General features: G+C 44.1%; 7 protein-coding genes and 1 long non-coding RNA gene across 16 annotated transcripts in view; 5 read left to right on the forward strand and 3 right to left on the reverse strand.

The window, feature by feature from the left end:
- Window positions 1–789, forward strand: part of LOC104823331 (probable LRR receptor-like serine/threonine-protein kinase At1g06840) — a 6,763-nt gene extending 5,974 nt beyond the window's left edge. For all 8 annotated transcript variants that reach the window (XM_010554864.2, XM_010554868.2, XM_010554870.2 and 5 more), the window contains 2 exons: window positions 25–159; window positions 249–789. In XM_010554864.2, the coding sequence (XP_010553166.1) occupies window positions 25–159; window positions 249–572 (459 nt within the window). In that variant the 3' untranslated portion in view covers window positions 573–789. The remainder of the gene's footprint in view (window positions 1–24; window positions 160–248) is intronic.
- A 589-nt stretch (window positions 790–1,378) lies between these two features.
- LOC104823330 (putative zinc transporter At3g08650) lies at window positions 1,379–4,175 on the forward strand. The gene is made up of 5 exons (XM_010554863.1): window positions 1,379–1,918; window positions 2,345–2,629; window positions 2,725–2,853; window positions 2,994–3,091; window positions 3,194–4,175. The coding sequence occupies exons 1-5, from the start codon at window positions 1,460–1,462 to the stop codon at window positions 4,005–4,007; spliced, it is 1,785 nt and encodes a 594-aa protein (XP_010553165.1). The 5' UTR covers window positions 1,379–1,459; the 3' UTR covers window positions 4,008–4,175.
- Window positions 4,176–4,242: 67 nt separating this feature from the next.
- LOC104823332 (protein RETICULATA-RELATED 3, chloroplastic) lies at window positions 4,243–5,791 on the reverse strand. Its single transcript, XM_010554874.1, has 2 exons — window positions 5,553–5,791; window positions 4,243–5,480 (listed from the first exon to the last, which is right to left on the reverse strand). The coding sequence occupies exon 2, from the start codon at window positions 5,436–5,438 to the stop codon at window positions 4,404–4,406; it is 1,035 nt and encodes a 344-aa protein (XP_010553176.1). The 5' UTR covers window positions 5,439–5,480; window positions 5,553–5,791; the 3' UTR covers window positions 4,243–4,403.
- A 97-nt stretch (window positions 5,792–5,888) lies between these two features.
- Window positions 5,889–9,124, reverse strand: LOC104823334 (KH domain-containing protein At3g08620). The gene is made up of 7 exons (XM_010554875.2): window positions 8,891–9,124; window positions 8,676–8,764; window positions 7,775–7,926; window positions 7,055–7,171; window positions 6,822–6,938; window positions 6,608–6,751; window positions 5,889–6,450 (listed from the first exon to the last, which is right to left on the reverse strand). The coding sequence occupies exons 1-7, from the start codon at window positions 8,968–8,970 to the stop codon at window positions 6,304–6,306; spliced, it is 846 nt and encodes a 281-aa protein (XP_010553177.1). The 5' UTR covers window positions 8,971–9,124; the 3' UTR covers window positions 5,889–6,303.
- Window positions 9,125–11,030: 1,906 nt separating this feature from the next.
- On the forward strand, window positions 11,031–12,139 carry LOC104823335. Its single transcript, XR_773328.2, has 3 exons — window positions 11,031–11,167; window positions 11,240–11,320; window positions 11,835–12,139. It is a non-coding gene; the product is annotated as an uncharacterized LOC104823335 (long non-coding RNA).
- A 537-nt stretch (window positions 12,140–12,676) lies between these two features.
- LOC104823337 lies at window positions 12,677–13,605 on the forward strand. The gene is made up of 2 exons (XM_010554879.1): window positions 12,677–13,065; window positions 13,286–13,605. The coding sequence occupies exons 1-2, from the start codon at window positions 12,895–12,897 to the stop codon at window positions 13,436–13,438; spliced, it is 324 nt and encodes a 107-aa protein (XP_010553181.1). The 5' UTR covers window positions 12,677–12,894; the 3' UTR covers window positions 13,439–13,605.
- On the forward strand, window positions 13,453–15,948 carry LOC104823336 (E3 ubiquitin-protein ligase Praja-2-like). Of its 2 annotated transcripts, XM_010554877.1 has the most exons (3): window positions 13,453–13,605; window positions 14,233–14,706; window positions 14,806–15,948. In XM_010554877.1, exons 2-3 carry the CDS (start codon window positions 14,258–14,260, stop codon window positions 15,875–15,877), a joined length of 1,521 nt encoding a protein of 506 aa, XP_010553179.1. In that variant the 5' UTR covers window positions 13,453–13,605; window positions 14,233–14,257; the 3' UTR covers window positions 15,878–15,948. The 2 variants fall into 2 exon arrangements, with proteins under 2 accessions (XP_010553179.1, XP_010553178.1); XM_010554876.1 differs by having other exon boundaries at window positions 14,233–15,948.
- Window positions 15,949–16,139: 191 nt separating this feature from the next.
- The window catches only part of LOC104823338 (protein LURP-one-related 8-like), a 1,181-nt gene continuing 851 nt past the window's right edge, over window positions 16,140–16,469 (reverse strand). The window contains exon 3 of the mRNA XM_010554880.2: window positions 16,140–16,469. Coding sequence (XP_010553182.1) covers window positions 16,256–16,469 — 214 coding nt within the window. The 3' untranslated portion in view covers window positions 16,140–16,255.

Below are 16,469 nucleotides of genomic sequence, written 5' to 3' on the forward strand. Positions count from 1 at the left end.
ATCTCTGCAATTCCATCATGGCAGGGGGATCTCGACCCAGAATACTTCTTGACACACAAGTTGACAGACAAAAGCGATGTTTATAGCCTCGGAGTGGTGTTCATGGAGCTACTTACGGGTATGCACGCGATAACACACGGAAAAAACATTGTTAGAGAGGTATGTATGTTGTAAGTCCTGAAGCTGAACGCATAAAGAAAACTTGAGGAAATCATGGATTTGAGAATATTTTTCTGGTGATCGTCAAGGTGAAAGCAGCGCATCAGACGGGTAGGATCGTGTCGTGGGTAGACAAGAGGATGGGTACGTGCTCGTTAGAATGCGTAGAGAAGTTTGCTGCTTTGGCTCTGAGGTGTTGCCACGATGCGCCGGAAATGCGGCCAACAATGTCCGGGGTGGTGAAGGAGCTTGAGAGCGTGCTTCTAGCAATGCCCGCGACTGAACCCAGAGTCTTGTCTTCTGAGACGGAGTCGTCAGGATCTTCTTCCTCCGCCAATGTCACGTGCGAGTCCTCGAGCCTCTTGGGAAGCGACCTTAGCAGCGGTGTTATTCCCAGCATCACGCCTCGCTGACCCAGCTGGAAGCGTTTTCCTTTAGCTCTTTGTAAGAACAATGACCAGTTTTCAGTTTCTGTTTCTGTTTGGGCTCGAACCAGGTCAACTGAAAGTGACATGTAAAATAATAATCGAAGGCGGTTTTTGGGGAGGGAGAGGAGCGTTGAAAAGCGAAAACGACGTGCCCCCCGCAATAGTCCTTCGACCTGTAATTATGAAAAAAAGGTTTTCAATAGATTTATCCGCTCGACATCGAGAAGGGATCAGCAGCAGAAGCTTCGCGCCCCCTCTTTTCTTCTCTCTTCCTTGGAAACATCTTTCCTTTTCCCGTCTTCCACCGGTTTTTCTTCTGCGGGTAAGTCCTTCTCCATTGATGGATTCCATCGACTGGACGGTCCTAAATCAGAATGCTTGAGAGAATTGTAAATGCGTTCCTGAATTCAGCCAAATTTTTATGGAAATATAAATCAAAAATTGCATTTTCCTGTTTTCAATCATCTGATGTTCTGATGTGGATGATGCCCTTGTCGAATCTATATCCGTTATAATATGAGTGAATCTGGATTCTGGACAATGCATTAGCGATATTCTCGTGACGTTGACTTGTGGTTCAAGGGCTTCCAAGGGATTTTCTTGATCCTTGGGAGACTCGGAGGCTTTTTCACTGGATCAGGATTATCTTCTTCTCATCTTGTGATTTGCTGAATTGAGATCTGTTTTCTTCTGCTCTATTTTACAGGCAAAATTATGTGATTTGGCTGTTGACCGTGGCAAAGAGATCGTCTTGCTGATGCATTTTGTCCTGGGAGCTTCTGCACCTTTCGTTTTCCTTTGAACTGGGGGACATTATTGCCTCAGGTCTCTTCCAAGTGTTAAAAATTGCTCCAAGATTTGTCAGTGTCGAAATGACGAAGTTGGGTTGCAAACACCTGCTGCTGCTGCTTCCATTCTTCTTTGTTGCATTTCTTGGGATTATTGATGCAAGTCCTCATATGGACACCTCACATAAATCTAGATTCGCTCCGCATGAAAACATGAGATATAATGTTATAGACGGCAGTGGTGTAGAGAAAGCCATACAGGACATCGGGCTGGGCGAGAAGAGAGGCAACCACAACAAAGTTTCAGTCTCGACTGTAGCATTGTTCACCTTGGCAATGGCCGCGGCCACTGGGTTAGGTGCAGTGCCCTTCTTCTTTGTCGAGCTTGATCCTCAATGGGCTGGCATATGCAACGGAATGGCTGCTGGCGTGATGTTGGCTGCGAGCTTTGACCTTGTGAAGGAGGGACAAGAGCATGGCGCCGGCAATTGGGTCGTTACTGGGATTCTAGCTGGTGGCATGTTCATCTGGCTCTGCAAGAGGGTAACTTGAAACTGCATCTTTGGTTCTCTATTTTCAAAATGCACTTTTCTTCTCCAAATAGAGCTTGAGATTTGAAAGTTCAAACTCAGTACCAACAAATCTTGTCTTTCTAAAGTTTCCTTTTAAATCAGCTTCAGAGTTGAATGACATTTTAGTAGTGCCTTATCTTTTTGTGGTACCCTCTTATATTAGCTGCAGAATTGCTTGACATTCCGAAGTTCAAACTGAAGAAAATTGTTAATTTCCTGTCTTTCTGCAGTTTCCTCTTACATTAGCAGCTGAGGCGCATGGAATTTCAGAACTTGAAAACTCACCCTATCAATGAACCCATTTCAGTCTATGGTTGTCTTTTAAATTAGCTGTATAGTTGTATGGCGTCTCAAAGCTTAAACTCACGGTATCAATAAACCATGTCGTTCTGTGCAGTTTCTTGAACATTATGGTGAAGTTAGTATGCTGGACATAAAAGGTGCAGATGCCGCGAAAGTTGTTCTCGTAATAGGAATTATGACTCTTCACTCTTTCGGGGAGGGATCAGGTGTCGGTGTGTCCTTTGCTGGTTCAAAGGGTTTTACTCAAGGGCTTTTGGTCACTTTGGCCATAGCTGTTCACAACATACCGGAAGGGTTGGCTGTCAGTATGGTGCTTTCATCACGGGGTGTCTCGCCACATAATGCAATGCTCTGGAGTATAATAACATCCTTACCTCAGGTAATGGGTGATATGATGTTATTGGATCTAATTGGCAGTTTCTAGCAATTCTTGCAGTTTTGCTGATTCTTTTACTCTCTATGATCCTTGTACAGCCCATCGTCGCAGTGCCAGCTTTTATGTGCGCGGATGCATTTAGCAAGTTTTTACCTTTCTGCACCGGCTTTGCTGCTGGATGCATGATCTGGATGGTTATTGCTGAAGTGCTCCCAGATGCATTCAAGGTTACTTTACTGCTCTGGCTATGAACTTATCATGGTGAAACTTCATGTTTGAGGATCTTTCAGTTAAACCAGGTATAGCATCAGTTTCATCCATTTGGATTTGACACCTGACTTTCGGTTCCATTCGATTTCCACTATAGGAAGCATCCCCATCGCATGTGGCATCGGCAGCCACACTCTCTGTAGCATCAATGGAATGTCTAAGCACTCTTTTTGAGAATTTCACACATGACTACAAGTAAGACACCTCATAATTTATGGGAAATTAAGTCACTGCATTTGATTGGTTTACAAATCCAGTTTTTGCCGTACATCTAAGGCTCCATTCTCTCCATTGCAGCTCAGAAGATGCTTCCGGCTTCTTTGTGTCACTCCTTTTTGGCCTTGGACCATTGATTGGGGGTGTTGTTATGGTTGCACTGGCTCTTGCCTTCCGTCTCCAGCATGCCCTTCTCATGGGTATAGCGTCAGGCATTGCCTTCACCCTTGGCCTCTGGCGGCCGCTCCAACTGCTACTATCCGCGAAAATGGCAATCTTCTCTCTAGTTAGTCTTCTAGCAACAGGAGCTGGACTTTTCCATTTCGCAAGTTCAACAATTCTAAATCTAACATGCCACAAAAAGACCCGGGTCAGCAGCTTAAATGGTGTAACCGGATTTCCAGCCAGTGTTCTCACCCTCCAGTCAATCTTGGCATGCGCCGCAGCCGCCTTCCATGCACTAGCCGAGGGGCTGACGCTGGGTGTTGCTGCTCCAAAGGCTTATGGACTCGGGAGGCATATGGTCCTTCCCGTTTCTCTACACGGCTTCCCAAGAGGGATGGCCGTGGCTAGTTGCATTTTTGGTGCTACAGAGAGTTGGCATGCAGCCCTCTCGACAGCTGCTTTGATCGGATTTGTGGGTCCCGTGTCTGCCATTGGATCCATACTTGCTGGCATTGATTATAGTGGACTAGATCACATAATGGTGTTGGCGTGCGGAGGATTACTGCCGAGCTTTGGCCGAGTGCTGAGGAGAGCAATGAGGTTAGACACTAGGAAAAGCAGTGTGGGTCTGTCTCTGGGAGTGGCATCTGCCGTCCTTTGTCTGACTTTCACCAGACTGGTCTGCTTGCACACTCCCTACTGCAATTCTGCTCCAGAGGCTGTCAGATGATTTTCAGAACCGGTGTTCTTGCAAGAAAATCCATCTTTGTTATCTGTATCGATTCGGGCTTCCAAGTTGTATTACTCAGTTTTGCTTCTATGGATTAAACACGGTTAGGATGATTGTGGATGGAACATATTTGATCAGACGATTGATATAATATCCGATTTGTGAACTCATCATATTCAGATGTAGCAAAGCAAATGAAATCGGACGACCCTGATTGCGCAACACACAAGCGAACGGAGCAATGACAGGGCAGTGCCTTTGTTCATGTATGTATTATTGAACTGAAAGCTCTCGATCACACATCAGATGCAAAACCAGTCTCAGGATAGGTATGAACAAGGAAAACATAGATTAAAGACTGACACAGGGAGCCAGAGGAGTGGATAACAATTGGGATCAATTGTGCTGGCTCCCCTCGAGCAATCTCTCCTTCTCAGCCATCTGAGTAACCTTGCTCTTCTCCTCCACGGCCTGGGATCCTGTCAACCTGGCCAAAACAACAAAAGACATGCCTCCAAGAACATTGTTCAAACACCTTAGAACCACCACAGACGTCTTGAACACCACAGGCGGTAGACCCTTCGCCAGCACAAACTCAACTCCGTTCAAAGTCTGGTACCTCAGGTTGCTGCTGGCGCCCATGTGAACGGCCCACGTCATGGCGTTCAGCAGCGGCGGGGGTGCCTTGTTAGGCGTCTCAAAGTTGGGGTCCATTTTCTTCCTCATCATGATCAACCCATTTGAGAGGGCAGTCCCAACCAGACCAGCAGCCATCCCCACCGCTGCAAACACCACCCCTTTGTAAACCAAGGTGCCAAAGCGGTTGACAAGGCTGAAATTGCCCGGTTCAAACATGTGGCTGGTGGGGCAGCTTGCAAAGATTCCAGGCAGCGCTTGGGAGGCTGCGGATACCGACGCCGTTGGAGCCAAAAGGTACATCAGGGTAAAGTTCATAATGGAGCCCACGACGAGGGTTGAGAACACAAAGTCCAGCTCGTTGAGGCCAAAGTTCGGGCGAGATGCCATATCACCGAGGACACAAGCACTAACGCCCACCAGCTCCTCCATTAGAACCTTGAAAGGGAACTGAGGATCGGCAGGCACTCGTGATCGCCACCCTTCGATGAAGAAGCCGAACAGCCCCCATGAAGACCCTCCAGAATCTCCATGGTTGTCCCATCTTCCACTGTCCCCGCCGTTTCCACCGCCATTTCCCGGGAAACCCCCATTTCCACCACCTCCGGCGCATGAAAGCTGGAAGCTTGATGGAGAAGAAGGGCTGGAGAGGTTGGTGTGGAGTGAACATGCAGATCCACTTCGAGGGAGCGACACAGAAACCGTCAGATAGCTTTCCCGGCGGTTTACTCTCGGCAGTGGCACGCTGCTCTCCTTGGGTTTTGCCGAAAAGTGAAGCCGTGCCATAGCCGCCATTTTTCTCGACACAAAGTTGTGAGTCACTGGGAAACAGTGAATCTAGAAAAAAGAAGAGAAAAGTTGCTGTCGTTGCCGAGAATCTGAAACTACATATCGGGGGCAGAAACGTACCTGAGAAGGACGAGCAAAAGGCGGAGCGATCTGCAGACCCAGACCCAATGCCCCTAGTGAATAATAAGACAACCAGATCTAACATTTGTCGCAAACTCGCCAGGGTTTATAAAGAAGGATGAAAACGAAAAGTAACTATCAAGATGCTAAGTTAAAGTTGGACTGGAAAGGCCCATTTATTTCCCACGTGCAAAGCAGACAGCCGAGACGCCGCCACGTGCTGTTAGAACGCCAACAACAAAATCCAACACGTTCTTACGCCTTTGCATCAAACCCTATTCGGAAACTGCTTCCACATGGTTTCAGTTTGATCTCACCTCAACCACAACGAGAATCTAAAACACTGGTGGCTAATTTTAGTATTAAAATGCAGAGTGTGATTTTACATACACAGCCGACCAAGGATCCCATATCCATGGCGGCCTTCATCTCTGTATACATTTCCACGCCCCTCCAGAACAAAAAAATAATCCAAAGAATGTATCTCTGTGGCTTAAAAATACATCAAACCTACACAAAAACATCTAACTATTTTTTTCAATTTTATTTTACGTTGTCTGCCTTGTATTCTCCCCCCTGAATAGAGGGAAAACATGAGAAACACAACCCAGCAGAAAAAGCTCACCGGCATGAACTGTTGGGCGACCCTTGTACTTTGTGCTGAATCGGTATGGATCATAATAAGAGGGTAGCACAGGAACCAACTCATATATATATGTGTACCCTCCCTCCTTACAGGTACATCAATCTCTTAGCGTCCCGTTTTAGGGCGTTTCATTGCATTTGAATTGAAAGGAGATACACTGCCACTGGGCCCTGGACTGTCTTCTCTCAAGTTTGAATTCAGTATCGCAAGTTCCCGCAGTTGCTGCCTCTTGATGTAGTCCTGTGGCTCATCCTGCATATAGAATTTGCCCATGTTATGTATCAAGATGTGATCTGCTGCTAGCTTGTGCTACAGACACATATGCCTATACTGATATTCCCATTTTTTTGTTAGACCAAACACTTCTTTGAGCAGAGATATTAAAGTGAAAGAAGGTTAGAGGACATACCACAGGCTTGAGCAACTCCTCGATAATTTCTTGTGCCTGCCGCAATCTAATATCCACAACATTGGCAGGAAGATCAGCCTCGATTAGGATGTGCAGCTGATCATTGAGATGCTCATAGCCTGGCTTCCCCCTTAGCTTCTCTTCCTACAACAAAGCGGCATGAACAAAACATGGGAGAGAAAAGAGAAACCAAGGAAATGTATGCATTCCTTACTTTGTCAGGATCCTTAATTGACCCTTTTCCTCTAATGTACACACGACAACCTGTAGTGGCTTCCACTCGCTTCAGAGAGTTGCCTCTAGGGCCCAGAAGCCTTCCAACAAAATTGAACTAAGCAAACATGAAAAGATTGTTATCACCCACCTGAAACCCCTTGTCTCAAATTGTGACAGCATAATAACCGAAAATCAAACAGACTAAAGGAAAAGAAATCAGTGTCAACCTACATTTGGATATGTTTCAACTGGAATATCCAAACGTAAGATGCGCTTCACCGTGTATGAACTTGGGCTGGCCGGTGCACCTTGCCACTCCATTGCCATTCCAGTTGGTCCACCTAATCTCTACAAGAAAGATAAATGTTCCACTTTCATGAGACTTGTGAATGTGCCAAAAGAAATTGGAAGCATCTTCCCAGCCTAGGTTAAGGCTTACTAGTTACTACTGATTTCGGATAGCAACCTCACATTAATCAGGTCATACAGTAGACTGAGTAGCTTGAAAAAATCTTGGAGGTCCCATATGATCTAATAAGTATCACCTAGGGAATGAAGAGTTACCGTTACATATATCTAAACGTGCCCAGCCTTGTGTAGCTGATAAACAATAAGACATTTCCGACCTAGACAACAAACTAGTTATAATGCATACACGGACCGGTAAGCTGCTGCTGATCTATAGGAGATGCGATATAGAAAAAAACAACTGCACAGATAGACAGGAGAACTAAAGCAGATTCAAAAAATAAGGGAGTCATCCATAAAGACACACATGCAAGTGGGTTTCAACTTTCAACCACAAATCCTCAGACAAAAACTTATTGTGTTTTATCAAAATCATCAAGGATGACAAATACATATTTTCTACAAAAAAAAAACAAAGCTTTGACACATAAAGTTTGAAAGGAATTGAGAGAGAGAAAGAAGACAGATAAAGGAAGAGGCTACCTCTGGTGGAAGGCCATTCCAACCACCTAACCCAGTACCAGGAACATGAGACATTATATTTGGTGAAGCCATTGGACTAGGACTTCGGTGCCGCAGTCTATCAAAATCGGTAAACCCTTGATTGGACATCATTCCAGAAACCCGAAATATCTCTGTATGAATTAAGAATGTCATAACACCAATCAATAAAGAGTAACAACCTCATGCTGGAGATGCAAAGAAGGAAACAAAAACACTCATGCATCTACAGTTATGATTTAAAGAAGGCATTAGGAAAGAGGTTATATCAGCTACAGAAGGTGAAAATACATAGCGGTCTCCTGCTCATAGAAACCGATGTTGCTTTACGACTACACTCGATTCTAAGTTCAAGACTGCCAGTACTGTAATTGAAAAGCCGGATACTTTACAACCAAAGCTAGATAAGGTACGTTTCTCCCTAAATCGTACCCAGCAAAGCCACGGAAACGCGAAGCTTATAGTTGACAAGGACAAAGGCACCACTTATACATTGATGATTATCCTGCTTCGTTTTTTGCAAGCCCGGCCTAATATTTAGCATGAAAAGCGTAGAAATACTGCCTGCTAGTTCGGCTTTATACAATGATGTGACCATATAGGGTAATTGGAGATGGAGTCGACAATTTCGACCGGTTGCAAGGGTTCTGCTGGACAAGATACCATCTTTAATACAGCCACCAGAACTTTACAGCATCAAGACCACAAACAATCGCCAGCTGCTAGCTTAAATTGAGACTAAATGTGGCGTAAGGAAAAGAAAAAGGATGACGATTGAGATGCAGCTGAAAGAATCAGAAACTTCAAGGTGATCTATGGAATCTAACTGCAGGCAGTTCAAGAAAAATCTAGATCCGGGTACAAAGAATCAAGGAGAAGTGACCTTGATTTAACAGTCGGCTGCATATGGGAAGCACCTGCATGAAAGGCCCGAGCTTTTGGTGCTCCGCTAACAACTCAGACAAGTAGGGGCTGTAAAAGACGAGCAAAACAAAGAGATAGATGAAGAAATGACCAAAATCCCACAAGGCGACCCAGTGAAATGGTCGAGTAGAAGTTGTAGAAGAAAGCAGCATAGAGTTGAAGAAGGGAAAAAACCTATCAACATCAGGGATGCTTCTAATCTGAGGAGAAGCTGCTCTTGCGGGTGAGAAGTTGGGATTATACAAGCCAGACATGGTGGGTATGCTCTGATGCTGTCAGCAAAATCAAAAAGAGAAGCAAAGAAAAGAGGTTACCCGGAAAAGGGGAGCGAGCAGATCGGGTGATGTGGTTGCAGAGAGAAAGGAAGATGCAACCATAGTCTTTTTGGTAATTGTAAGAGGAAGTAAAAAAAAGTTTTACCCCTTGTTTCATGCATAAAGCCAGACGCTTTGTGGGTTGTAAGGGATGTCAAAACGAGTCAACCTCGTGAACCGGTTTGAGGTTGGTTTTTTTTACCGAGTCGAATTAAGAATATCTGAATCCAAATAAAAATGGGTTGAGTGAGTCAATTCGCTACGAGCCGAGTCTAAATGAGCTAGCTCGGCTGGCTCCCGAGCTGACTCAGAAGGTGTAGTAAAAAAATTCTTACGTTGAAACTTGAAAGTGTTGATATTGTTGATACGATATTTTGATTTAGAGATAATTTTTTATATTTTCAGATCTGAAGATGGTTTTTTATAAATGGATTAGGATCTAATTGTACATGAATGGATTAGGATCTGAAAATGATTTTTTATATATGGATGGATTGTGATTTTATCTATTTGAAGATGATTTTTTGTATATGGATTGTGATTGTGAATATAAGTATAATTAGATGTATTGATATATTCTTTTTATGTTGATGTATCATTTGGATATGATTTTATATAATTTGTTATGATTTTGTTTAGGTATTTAGAAAAATATGAGCCTGTTCGGGAGCCGGCTCGCGAGCTAAGCGATTTGGGTTGAGCCAGGAATTTTCTGGCCCAAATAAAAATGGACTTATGGCTCGAAACAAGCTGATCGAGCTGGCTCGTTTGACATTCCTACTTATAATTGTATCATTATATAAGAAAGACAAAAAGGATGTTTAGCGTCTTTTTTACTAGTAGGATGCTTGGTGGGAAGGATAAACATATCCTAATAGTATTTATGCAACAACACTTTGTGTATAGTAAAAATATAATTACGTATTTTGTTATGGATGGTATCTAATAAACATTGGATATTTCGGTTAAGTAGAATCCGTGGATGAAAAAAAAAATCAAACGGAGTCAAATTTTAGGGATTGGATTCGAAGCAGATGTTTTGAAACTCGTTAAGAAAGGAAATTTGTATAAGAAACTGCGTAGGACGGTGAGTTTTCTCAGGTCCGCGATGCTGTCCTGATGTCGTTATCGTCCGGTCTATGGATTGAGAGGTGTTGCGGTGTCCGGTGTCCGACCCGAAGAGTTGTAGGATAGGGGTTTTCCATCGTAACTAAAAAAAAATTGCATAACAACAGTGCATTAATCATCCCGTATTTGATGTTCTAGTGATCGAGAGATGATAAAATTACTTCAAGATTCAATATTTGATTTCACTAGTAGAAGAGAGGAAATGTAATTAATTGCGTGAATAAAGATTGATTCTAAACCTAAATGATTGAGTAGAACTATAAAATCCAGTAAACCTCCTGCTACCAAACTCATAGTTGATTATTTATTTTCAGTAATCGTTCTATCGCAACTGATAATCGCTCTAGAATATTGGATGGATGATATTTGTAATCCAAATACCCGATTTAATAACATGGATTTTCACTTCCACTACCTTCCCATCCGTTTATACCAGGGGTGGGCGTTTCAGGAAACGATTTGAGTTTAGGACGGAAATGTATCGGTTCGGTTTTTGGTTTTATAAAAATATGTATCAATCGGTTTTTATATTATATTCGGTTTGGTTCGATTTCGCTACCGGTTTCCGGTTGTTATTTAAAAAAGATAGTTTTTCTGAAAAAAATTTGGTTTTTCAAAACTTTTTAAAGTTCAGTTCGGTTTTCTAGAAATAGTACCATTTAAAAATTTAAAAACGGTTAAAATGGGAAAAATACCGTTTTCGGCCCATCGATATTTCGTACAACCCTACCCCATTGTTACTTTGTAAATTATTATGTAATAGATTAATAATATACAAGGCCAGCGTAACAGTGGAATTGAGCCCATAAACGAATCAAGAGAATTGGTCCATTAGGCCCATATTCGGAAGGTGAAAACGGCAGCTTCTTCCCTCAGACAACGAGTGGATCGAGATCGGGAAATGGCGTTGGTGTGGCTTGAAGCGGCTCTGCCTCTCGGAATCATTGCCGGAATGTTATGCGTGATGGGAAATGCTCAGTACCACATTCACAAGGCTTATCATGGCCGGGTTTTCCCTTTTCCCTTCTTTTACTCCTAGGGTTTTTGAATTTGGTTTATCTGAATTCGATTATCGATGCAGCCGAAGCACATCGGTCACGACGAGTGGGATGTTGCCATGGAGAGACGTGACAAGAAGGTCTCCTCCTGATACCCTTCCTAGGTACCCCCTCTGTTTCTCTTTCCATGCTTTTTCTTTTAGGGTTCATTGCTCTGCTTCTGTGCGGTTTTCTCTCGTTCTACCTCCGGCTGCTGACATTCCAAGTTTGCTTTTCTGATCATCTCCTACATCTATTAGTCGGTTGCATCCTTTCTGTGTGCTTCATTTGCCATACCGGCGCTTGGAAATTGCACTTGCGAGTCTCTTTGGTCTCACTTTCGATAGCTAATAAGCCTTTCTATTGATTTTCTTAAGCATCAACCTAGCATAGCGGCTTGTGCCTTGTCCTTCCCCCCGTGAAGATTCTCGGGTTGCTTTTGTTTCTCCTCTGTCTAGGAATATTGAGGGCTTACGTGTGGGATCCTAAGCTATAGCTGCGCTACTGATTATTTTACGCAGCGTGCCTTGTTCATTGGAATTTGAATCTTTTACAACACTTTTTAACTCATCTTTCTGCTGTTGCTTTTCCCTCGTGGAATTGATGTTAACTCAGAAGCTACATTACCTACCTATGCAGTGCAGGGGCCTGAGGTTGACAATGTCGGTAACGGATCAAGAGCTTTTCAGAGAGTTGGAGGATCATATGCTATCCTTCCCATTTCAGTTTCCTTTGGTATGCTAGTTTTGAGAAAGCTTTTCAAGCTAAAAGAGGCTATTTAGTCTACTTTGTCCATTTGTAGAAGGTTGTTTCTTGGTTGGTTTTCTCTTTCAATTGCCGATTCTTGTGCTTGCTTGCTGAGTTTGAATGGTAATGAACTTCACTCTCCTGGATGTTGTCTGGAGGAATGGATCTCCCAAGTGATGCCTTGTTGGCCCGTGTCAGGCGTTTTCCATCTCTGCATAATAATTCCATGCCTAGTATCTTAGTGTATCGGAATCATCATTTGTAGAAGAACTTTAATAGTACAGTTCCGGGGATTTAGGGTTTAGGAAGAAAGCAAAGAAGGGGAAGACGTCATTATGGTTTCGAGGTCGAAATACTTTCGTCTTTGAGATTCCGAGTTTCGACTCGCCCCCTAACGCCACAATTGTGAAATGCCCATGCTGCAGGGTGTGGCAGGTTCAACCGTATGGCCGAAGATCACTAGGCTTCGGGGCAACTTGGACGACCTAAAATGATTCATATTTTATTGATAATTAATATGAGAAGACGGACTAAATCAGGTTTTGAGCTTTTAAATTTTTTATGCGCTGTAATAAAAAACAAGTATGGCTATACTCTATAGGGGCCAACTGGTATTGTTAATATACGATTCCGATTATCGTTTAAGGCGTGAAACCGCACACTGAGATCGAATGAATCAAAGGGTAGGCTCCCGTGAAGTACCGCGAAGAGGAAGGGCGTGAAAATGCACACAGAGAAGAGAAGCCACCACATCACTTCTTCTAGTTGGAGGAGGATCTGATTGAAGAAAAGAGATACAAATACCAAAGCATCATCTGTCGGGTTGCTTCCCTTCTCACGGTTCTCCAGGAGACACCTGTTCTCTTCTTCAAGCTGTGGACATTGCTTTGTCAGTTTTTAGTTCACGGAGAAGTAGTTTTGCTTTAGCAGCCAGCTCAAAGAAGGTAGGACTATGCAGACCAAGGGGCACATGGTACAGCTATGCTGTCCGATGAGACCACCCACCGTATTCCATTCAAGGCGAACTTCAGTTCAGAAAGCATTCAACTTTCTAGAGAGAGTCCCCAACCTAGTGGTTAATGACAACTCTCCTCTACCAGGAGGTTGTGGGTTCGAAACCCAGGTATAAAAACTCCTCTTGAACCGGTCAATTTTACGAGAATGGTTTACTGCTCTGCGTAGTTTGCCGGCTACTGCACATGGCGGTGGATTTTCTCAGGTCCGCGATGTTGTCTAATGTCCGACCCGAAAGTTATAGGATAGACGTTTCTTATCGTAACAAAAAAAAACACTCGGCAAAAAAAAAATTGTTTTTTAAAGTTCTCTTACTGCGGAACCTGTAGAAACAAGAAGTCTCCGAATCGCTAAGAGTCTTTAGAGAAGCCCTCCCACGTGAGCAGAGGCTTAAGGGTTGGGCTGGGCTGGGCTGCTGGTTCGGTATTGTTGCTGATAATGTAAAAGCTGAAATCAGAGGCCCCACAGCGGTTGGCATCTGAAGCGAGAATTTTTCTGAATCCGGGCTCTTCTTCCTCTCTCCCAGTCGCCGTATTTGCCTCAGCGATGCCGGCGTTTCACGCTGATCGAGTTCATTCCTTTCGGTTTGTTTTTCGTTACGCTCTCGAAGATCCGTAGCTGGGGAATTTGATCCCTTTCGTCTTATCTGGTAATCATTCCCTCGATCACCTGGATTTCGAGCAATTTGTTCCTTTTACGTATCAGTCTTTGCTTTTGCCATATTTGTAACCTAAGCTCAGCAGGAGTGACAAGAAGGTCTCCTCCTGATACCCTTCCTAGGTACCCCCTCTGTTTCTCTTTCCATGCTTTTTCTTTTAGGGTTCATTGCTCTGCTTCTGTGCGGTTTTCTCTCGTTCTACCTCCGGCTGCTGACATTCCAAGTTTGCTTTTCTGATCATCTCCTACATCTATTAGTCGGTTGCATCCTTTCTGTGTGGGAAATTTAGCCGCTCCCGAAACGGCTAAAGTCCTCGACTTCTGGATCTATTTTCTATCTTGTTCTCAGATTAAATAAATAACAAACTACTTGCTTCCGGTGGAATTTGTCTCTAGTTCATACTAGTTCCTGTGGTGGTTTGCTTTGATGAAATGTTCGCGGATATACGCCTTCGTGCTCGCTTACTTTGCCCTTCTGCACGAAGGGCGATCCTGTCTTCTTTCTGCAGTAGACTTCACATGAATTTACTAATTCTGCCGAGCACTTCGTCGATAGGCACCGTTATCGCGTTCTGAAGCCTAGCTATGGCTCATGTTTTGTATGTTTTCTCCTTCTCAGAAATCGTGGTTCTGCCTTGGGTCTGATGGAACGACAATCTCAGCCTCAGGGATTATCCGGCGACGCAAATGTTTCTGGCCACCACACGGATGGCAATACAATGGGAGACTATGCATACCCATCCGCAGCATGTAATCTGTGTGGAAGAATCGTTCAATCTACTGAGCTTGAAATTTTTAGCTTATGTGGGGACTGTAAGTTTTTGTTGCTCGAAGATTCTGACAGTCCTGTGCATTACTCAAGTCGGAGGCAGTCAGCTAGAAGAAGTACGAGGAGGAGGAGGAGGAGAACTAGGCATAGCAGCTCTGAATCAATCGGAGATCTTCCCTCAGACCAATTTTCCCGTTTAATAAGCATTGCGCGGCAAAGCCTGTCAGTGGCACATGGACATGATGATCAACATGCTGATGGTGAGGGTGCTGCCGTGATACTCCAGCTAACTAGCTCCCATACGACTCCAAGTGGTTCTAGAAGGTGGAGAAGGGTTTTCTCTGATACCGAAAACGATGATTTTGGTAACTTTGATTCTCGTTATGGTGAAACTGAATCAAATACCAGTTTTTCTCAATCCAGGTTCTCACATGGTGATACCGATGCAATGTCTTTTAGTGCTTACGGTGGAGAATCTGATGCTTCCACAGACATATATGGTTTCCTGGACACCGAAATATTTGTTCAACCAGATGACCAGAGTGACATTGACTTTGATACTGATATTGACCCGATGCATGCTGGTTTGCACCAATGGAACTCGGATGAAGAAGATGGTGAATGGGAAGAGGCGGGTGCTGAGAATGGAAGGGCCATATTGGGTGTTGCCAGAATGAATAGTTTGGCGAGTCCAAGTGAGAGCTACAGCTCCATTACCCATAGTCAACGGTTTGATTCTCCAGAGTTTGAAAGAGAGATTCACCAGAGAACTGTGGAGAGTAGGCAGGTCTTATCACGGAACATCTTCAATGGTTTTGAGGATATAGATTTCTCTCCCTATGTTGCAAATGCTGGTGATTATCTAGATGAAAGAGGCTTTGAGGAATTGCTTGAACAACTTGCTGACTCTGACAACTCAAGAAGAGGTGCACCTCCTGCATCTCTGTCCATTGTGAGGAATCTGCCAAGGATCATCATCAATGGAGAGCAACTAAAGAAGAACAATGATGGCCTAGTCTGTGCAATCTGCAAGGAGTTTTTTGTTATCGGTAGCGAAACCACCCAGCTCCCATGTCTTCATCTCTACCACACTTGGTGTATCTTACCTTGGCTGAATGCACGTAACTCATGCCCCCTTTGTCGTTATGAACTTCCAACTGATGATAGAGATTATGAAGATGGAAAGCATGATGCCATTTCGCGTGGAATCGTGGATCAGGAGGATGCAAGCGAAGATAGCTCTTCTGGTGATGTCACTGAAGCAGAGGGAGAGACACTTGTTGAAAGTGATCCTGTACGTGGGGAGAGAGACGAGAGTGACTCCGGTGTAAGCAGAGCTAGGAGAGGAAGATGGTTGTTTCTGGCCGCTGCACCAGTTGTCAGCCTGGTCGGCATTGTATTGGCAATGTGGCTTAGCAACACACAGAGAAGAGAGTCAGGAAGCTCTCATGGCCAAAGAGGAAACAAGAGCAGAAGATGGCTGCCATTTTTCTGACTGATTTCTAGGCCATCCCGATTACCAACTGGTGATTAGTTCCACGGCTTGTCCATAGCTGTGGATCAACCCCCCACGACCAGATGTTTGTGCCATGTTGGTCAAGGTTTCAGAGTTTCGGTTTTTGTAACCATTTTTTCTTGATATTGCCTTGCCCGACATGGGGAATTGTTTGCTTGAAACTTCATGTTTCTTCTTGCGGTGCTTTGATTTTTGCTATCTTCGAGATTGATTCATATATGTTGTAATGTAATGTAGTGACTAACTAAAAGAAGGTATAATGCAAGTTTGTCTGGGTGTGGATGTTATTTCCAGAGCTGTGTTTGTTTTACAGAGACATCCACTTGGTCTAAAGCCTGAATGCGTGGTCTGTAGTGTCTAAGATCGGAACATCTGGTCGAGCAGAATAACAAGGGACATAGCGGTGGCTGTGTCAAGGCCAGGGTGGACGATGAGACGGAAGACATCGTAGCCGAGGTTCACTCCTCCGGCTGCCTCCTTGCTTCTCACCTCCGCCATCTTCCTCCTCTTGCCATCGTAGACCGTGCAGCATCTCTTCCCGTACGATCCTTCTACCTCGTACAGAACCGCT

This window comes from Tarenaya hassleriana, unplaced genomic scaffold, assembly GCF_000463585.1.
Source record: "Tarenaya hassleriana unplaced genomic scaffold, ASM46358v1 Cleome4, whole genome shotgun sequence".
Lineage (NCBI taxonomy): Eukaryota > Viridiplantae > Streptophyta > Magnoliopsida > Brassicales > Cleomaceae > Tarenaya > Tarenaya hassleriana.

Bases quoted from the DNA above. Each gene is read 5' to 3' on its own strand.
- LOC104823336 (XM_010554876.1), top strand. From the start codon at position 14,258: ATGGAACGACAATCTCAGCCTCAGGGATTATCCGGCGACGCAAATGTT.
- LOC104823334 (XM_010554875.2), bottom strand. From the start codon at position 8,970: ATGTCTGGCTTGTATAATCCCAACTTCTCACCCGCAAGAGCAGCTTCT. The intron at 8,765-8,890 runs GTTTTTTCCCTT...CGTCTTTTACAG, and splicing joins AGCATCCCTGATGTTGATAG to CCCCTACTTGTCTGAGTTGT. The intron at 6,451-6,607 runs GTATGTCCTCTA...TTCTATATGCAG, and splicing joins AGGAGTTGCTCAAGCCTGTG to GATGAGCCACAGGACTACAT.
- LOC104823330 (XM_010554863.1), top strand. From the start codon at position 1,460: ATGACGAAGTTGGGTTGCAAACACCTGCTGCTGCTGCTTCCATTCTTC. The intron at 1,919-2,344 runs GTAACTTGAAAC...CGTTCTGTGCAG, and splicing joins TCATCTGGCTCTGCAAGAGG to TTTCTTGAACATTATGGTGA. The intron at 2,630-2,724 runs GTAATGGGTGAT...ATCCTTGTACAG, and splicing joins TAATAACATCCTTACCTCAG to CCCATCGTCGCAGTGCCAGC.
- LOC104823337 (XM_010554879.1), top strand. From the start codon at position 12,895: ATGCAGACCAAGGGGCACATGGTACAGCTATGCTGTCCGATGAGACCA. The intron at 13,066-13,285 runs GTATAAAAACTC...CGGAACCTGTAG, and splicing joins GTTGTGGGTTCGAAACCCAG to AAACAAGAAGTCTCCGAATC.
- LOC104823332 (XM_010554874.1), bottom strand. From the start codon at position 5,438: ATGGCGGCTATGGCACGGCTTCACTTTTCGGCAAAACCCAAGGAGAGC.